The following is a 5,831-nucleotide window of genomic DNA, read 5'->3' as shown; positions in this document are numbered from 1 at the left end:
CAGGCTTTGCTCCTGCTCTGGCAGGGCCCTGCTCGTTCCACACTAGCCCACAGGTTGCCCCAGCTGCACAAGAGTTGCAATAAGCGGCTTGGGGAAAAAAGTCCCTGGAGGTGAGAGCTGGGTGAGAAGCTGGGTGCCAGGGCTGTGTGCACGGAGAAGAGCCTGCCTGCCTCATGGGGACCCTGCCTGGGGCAGCCCTGCTTCAGTGGGGACACCGAGCCGTGCTGAGGGCCTGGGGATGCTCCTGGGCCCTCCCCTGGGCCCTCCCAGCAGATGTGGGGAGATGGGCAAGGGGCAAGCTCTGCCCCAGGAAGGGGGAGGTTGGGTGACGCGCCTCTGGGGGACTCCAGCCCCACGGGCAGCTGCTGGCCTACAGACCCCAGGCAAGAGAAGGACAAAACACACCATCTGCTCCATAAACAACTCTCTTTATTCTCGACAACTCTAAAGACTGAAACGGAAGCCCCGAAATGGCTGGGGAGCTGAAGTTCCCTCCTGCTGGGGCTGAGCCTGGCCAGGAGCTGCTCCTGCTCAGCTCTGGGCCTTCCGCTCCAGATGGGCACAATATTTCTCAGGGATGCCCAAGGGCCTGCAGAGGAAAGAAAGGGTCAGTCAGCCTGTGCTGCAGCGGCATCGAGCTGCAGGAGCGTGGCCCGGAGCGCAGTCTGGCTGATGAGGATGCCACGGGAGCTGTGAGGTGGCTCAGGGCAGCCAGGAAGGCCTGAGGGACAGGCAGGGGAGCAAGCAGGCGCCGGCGGCCCCTCACCTGAACTCCTGCAGCAGCTGCTGCTTGTGGCGGGCGATGCGCAGGCTGCGCTGCTGGGCCTCCTCCTGCCGCCGCCGGGCCTCCTCGAACTCAGCCACCCGCTCCCGCGTCAGCTGCTGCTGCCGCTCCTGCATCTGGCGCCGGACGGCGCTGGCGTGGGCGAGCCGCTGCTCTGCCCTCCGCGCCGCCTCGGCCTTCTCCTTCTGCAGCTGCTCCCGCAGGGCCCTGCGGGACGGGGGACAGAGAGGGGAGAGGGGCGGGTGAACGGCCCCGCCGCAGCCCCTGCCCGCGGGGGCCTCGGCCGGCACCGCAGCCCCCAGCCGTGGCCGATTCTTGCCAGGAGCCCCCTGTCAGCTCCCCTCTTGGTCCAGGCAGGGTCCCTCTCACCTGAGGCTCCTCTCGAAGTCTTGCCGGTCCCGTTGTACCTGGATGGCCGCCTCGTGCTCGCGCCGCGCCATCTGCTCACAGCGGCTCCGCTCCAGCTGCTGCTGCAGCGCGGCCTTTCTCCGCGCCGCCTCCAGCTCCTTGCGCCGCCACTCGCGCTCGGCGGCCTCCTGGCTGCGCTTGGCCCTCAGCGCGTCCTGCCCAGGGGACCGCGGTGACGCTGGAGGGGGCGGCGGGGGCTTCCCGCAGAGGCCAGCTCTGCCACCGCTGCAGCGGGGCTCTGCCTCTCTCCCTCTCCCTCGCCCTGCTCCAGCTGCTACTCGGCGCCCGCAGCCCCCCAGGAGAGAGGCCCCGTGCAGGGAGCTCCCCCGTTGCTGCCCCGGGGGGGTGATGGGGAAGGTGGCGAGGGAGGCAGTGGGGGAAGGAGCACGTGGCATGTGCTTGGCAGCGAGTTGCTCACCTGCTCTGCCTTCTGGTCCCGGGCCCTCTCCTGCATGGCCCTGAAGCGTGCAATCTCCTTCTCTTTCTCCTGGCGGAGTCGCGCCTGCTCGGCCTCCAGCTTGGCCTCCCGCTCCTGCGTGGGACACAGTCTCGTGGCAGATCCCTGCAGCCCCATGAACCTACCCCACAGCCACCCACGCCCAGGCCTCTTACCATTTTCTGCCGCTGGTACTGCAGAATCCGCTCGTCTGCCAGCCTCTCCAGCTCGGTCTGCTCCTCCTTGAGCTTCCGATTCGCGTCATTGACACGTTTGATCTCCGCCTGGGTTTTCTTCTGCTGCTCCCGTCTGCGCTGCAAGTCCTGACGGTGGTGCAGAGGCTCCGAGGGTGAGAGGGCAAGTGCCACAGCACAAATTGCTCCCTCCCCTCTCCCCAGGGGCCTTCCTCAGGGCCCAGCAGCAAGGGGTCGCTTTCTGAGGATGCCTCAACTTGCCCAGCAGACCAGAGCTCTCATTCTGACGGCTGTTGCTCCACACACCCAGAGTGACTTGCCCAGCACGGGCTCACCCTTCCATCCAAGGTGAACACCCAACCGCAGCCCCCCTGCTCCCCGGCGGGTCCCCGGTCGCACCTTCTGCTCCTCCATCTTCAGCTGCTCCATCTGCTGCCGCAGCTCCTGAGCCTCCTCCTCCTGTTGCACAGCTCTCAGAGCGCGCTCCTCCGCGTTCTTCTCCATCTGCCTGACGATCTCCTGTCTCCCTCTGGAGAGCAGAGAGCAGAAGGGATCCCTCCAGCTCCGTCCCACTCCCAGAGGCAGAAAGCCCAGCGCTCCATCAGGACTCCAGTGCTCCATCAGGACTCTGCTGCAAACCTGATCAGCTCCTGCTTCCTCCTGCGCTCCAGCTCCTCCTGCTTCCCCTCAGCCTTTTTCCTCTCCGCCTCCACCATCCTGGCCAGGCGATTCTCTTCTTCCTGCAGCTCTTTTGCGATGAGCTGCTTCTCCAGGATCTGGGCGTCGCGGATCACGTGGCACTTGGTGCCCAGGAGGAGCTGTGGGGCAACAGGGCTCGCTGCTCTCTGAGCCAGACTCTGCAGCGGCAGCAGGGCCAGGCACAGGGATGGAGGCGGGGAAACGGGCAGGAGAGGAAGGCCCTGGGAGCAGGCAGCTCAGGCAGGGGCCAGCTGATGCCAGGCAGCCCCTGCACCCACCGTTTTGAACTCTTTTATCTCCTCCTCCTGCTCCAACCGCTTCCTCTCAGACTGCTTCAGCAGGGCCTGCGCCCGCTCCCGCGCCTCCTCCTCCAGCTCGCTCGGCTTCTCCCTCTGCTGCTGCTCCAGGGCCTTTTGCCTGGCCGCCTTCGAGCGCTCTCTCACGGCCTCCTGAGGGGACAGGATGTCTGGCTTTCAGCAGCCCTGCCAGCCCAAGCCCAAGCCCAAGCCCAAGCCCGAGTCCAAGCCTGAACCCACCCCGGGGTGCTGCAGGGCAGCCTGGCTCACGAGGGACATGTTCCCCCGCAGCCCGGCCCCTTCCCACAGCCCTGCTAAGACACCCCACTCCCATTGCAGGCTGCCAGAGATGCAGCACAGAGGCTCTCCCACAGCACTCAGGGCTCCCCACGCACTGGGGGAGCAACCAAGGAATGAAGGGGCAAGAGGAGAAATGCTTACGAGTGCGGCTGCCCTCTGCGCTTTGAGGGCTGCCAGCTGGGCCTCACGCTCCTCCTTGGAGAAGACTCGAGCTGATTCCTCAATGCGCTGCAGATCCCTGTGGCTGATGATGAGGGATGCTGCTGGCTTCTCTGCACGGACACTGGGGCTACATGGCACAGAGAGTTGTCAGAATGCAGTGCCCGAGGGCCACCTTCATAGGACACAAGCAGCAGGCGCCTGGCGACAAGGACCCTGAGGAGCTCCGGCCAGGGGCCGTGCTCAGGGCCACAGAGGCACCAAAAAACCCCAGTGACAGCCACTCAGGCAGTGCAGGGGAAAGAAGCTTCCTCTCCCCGAGGCAGGACACAAGAGGCCATCTGCATGGGGCACGAGCAACAGGCAGGGACCGAGCCACCGTGGAGCTCAGGAGCCCTGAGCAGTGGCTGTGCTCCAGCACAGTGCCAGACTGCCCCAGGGGAAAATCCCTTCCTGACCCCAGCGCTGGCCCTGAGCTTGTGAGCAGGACCTGCCTCCTGCTCCCACGGGCTGCTCACACCTCCCAGGACATGCCCGAGCCCCCTCTCATCCTGGAGCCATCTCAAATGCCCCCGGCCTGACCCGCCTTGGGGCTGAGAACCCACCCCCCCCCGTGCCTGGCAGGGCACCAGTGGGTGCTACAGAGCACTGGGACCCCTGGCAACATCTCTGCATCCCATTGCTTACGTGTTCTCCCTCTGGATCCGCAGGGCATGAGGAGGCTGGGCTCTGCAGGGCTCCTTGGGAAGGCTCCTTGCTCTAGCCCCCACTCTGCGGTGGGAAAGGCTTTCCATGCCTCCGGTGGGCTTTGAGGGTGGCTCTGGCAGGAGCTGGATGGCAGCAGAGAACTTCCAGCAGCCTTGTCTGGCCTCTGTTCTCCGGTCTCTCTCCTTGCCAAAGAACCTCACTCAAAGCAGCCCCTCAAGGGTCTCCTCTCGCCTGTCTGCAGCTGCCTCTGAGCCGCTCTGCCAGCGAGACCCAGGAGCTGCTCCCTTTTGTACCCCCCGCCCCGCCCCGAGCACTGTGACATTGGCGTTGCCGGGTGTGGTGCTGGGACACGGTGGGGATGGGGCCCCCTGCACAGCCCTGGGCTTCTGTCCCCACTCTGGGAATTGTCCATTTCATTTCAGCAGCACTCACTATGACCTGGAACGGCTGCATCAGGCCTCTGCCTCCCTCCCCCATTAAAAAGTTGTGGAGATGTGTTCCCCAGACGTGAAGAGAGCCTGTTGCAATCTTCCCCCAGAGCTGCTGGGCTGTTCCTCTGGCCTCTCTCTGCATTTCTGTCCTTCAGTTCCCTTCCCTTTTAGCTCTTTGCACACTTTAATCACATGTAATAAGGGGTAATGGGATGAAGCTGCAATTCCATTGAAACATAAGAAAAAGCTCTTTCACTGTCAGGGCGAGGGAGCCCTGGCCCAGGCTGCCCAGGGAGGCTGTGGAGGCTCCTTCCTTGGAGGTCTTCAGGACCCACCTGGACACGTTTCTGTGTGACCCGATCTAGGTGGGAGCTGCATCTGCAGGGGGGGTTGGACTGGATGAGCCCCAAAGGTCCCTTCCAACCCTCCCATTCTATGATTCTACAATTGTTTCCCAGTCCAAGGATTGCCTCCCGGATCCTTCCAGTGCCTCAGTGTGCATCCTAAGGGGGTTCCTTCAATCCCCTGAGGGTCTATTCCCCGTTATAAAATGATGCAAGGCAAAAAAAAAAAAAAAACCAACCTTTTCCCCAAATCTCAAGAGGTTGGGGCCTGGCAGGGCCCAGTGAGCCGTGGCTCTCCACAGCTCTCAGGGGACAGCAGACTGTTCCACACCTCTGAGTGCAGACTCACTGCAGGTTAAACACAAGTCAATACTTGCCGAATTGGTATCAATTTTGGATCTTCTTTTGTCTTTAATATCATCAGGGAATGAGTTTTCTCTTTCCCTGGTTCTGGATTGACAGGCACTGCAGTTATCTGCACTCCTTGTATAACCGAGTGTCTTAGCCTAGTAAAACAAGGTATGAAACAGGGAATTCTTAACAATCCTCCAAAAACCCCAAAAATGCTACTATTCCAGCCCCTGCACCCACCTTTCTGAACTCTTTCATCTCCCTCGTGTCCCAGCTCTGGCTGCTGCTGGTGCCAATGTTTCTGGTGAGGAACCTGGAGAGCAACCTCGAGAAGCTGCTGCTGGGGCTCTGAAGGGGGTGGGAAGGGGTCCCGAGGCTTCTGTTCTCTCTCTCAGGCAATCAAATGGGCTGGAAGAAGCAAAATAAACACAGGAAAACGGCGATCACCCCGCAGCGAGCAACCTGAGCGCCGATCTGTCTTGTGGGCAGGAACAAGCTGCTCCCGGCCCCGCTCCTCCCTCAGGGCGGGAACGAGCCGCCCCCGGCCCCGCTCCTCCCTCAGGGGAGCAACGGAGCGCCCTCAGCCCTGCTCCTTCTCCTTCAGGTGCGGAACGAGTCTATCCCGGCCCTGCTCCTTCTCCCTCAGGGGAGCAACGAGTCGCCCCTGGCCCTGTTCCTTCTCCCCCAGCGGGGAAAACGGGCCGCCCTCAGCCCCATTCCC

At 62.9% G+C, this 5,831-nt stretch overlaps 1 protein-coding gene across 1 annotated transcript; it reads right to left on the bottom strand.

Annotated features, from left to right (window-relative positions):
- Positions 1-531: 531 nt before the first annotated feature.
- On the bottom strand, positions 532-4,070 carry LOC133627601 (cilia- and flagella-associated protein 45-like). The gene is made up of 10 exons (XM_062013900.1): positions 3,964-4,070; positions 3,259-3,406; positions 2,800-2,970; positions 2,462-2,640; positions 2,222-2,351; positions 1,805-1,951; positions 1,611-1,724; positions 1,154-1,347; positions 767-991; positions 532-589 (listed from the first exon to the last, which is right to left on the bottom strand). The coding sequence occupies exons 1-10, from the start codon at positions 4,068-4,070 to the stop codon at positions 532-534; spliced, it is 1,473 nt and encodes a 490-aa protein (XP_061869884.1).
- Between the last annotated feature and the right edge of the window lie 1,761 nt (positions 4,071-5,831).

The sequence above is a fragment of the Colius striatus genome, chromosome 23, assembly GCF_028858725.1.
Source record: "Colius striatus isolate bColStr4 chromosome 23, bColStr4.1.hap1, whole genome shotgun sequence".
NCBI classification, from domain to species: Eukaryota; Metazoa; Chordata; class Aves; order Coliiformes; family Coliidae; genus Colius; species Colius striatus.
The sequence above is the reverse complement of the archived record's forward strand: the minus strand, read 5'-3'. Positions and strand labels throughout refer to the sequence as shown.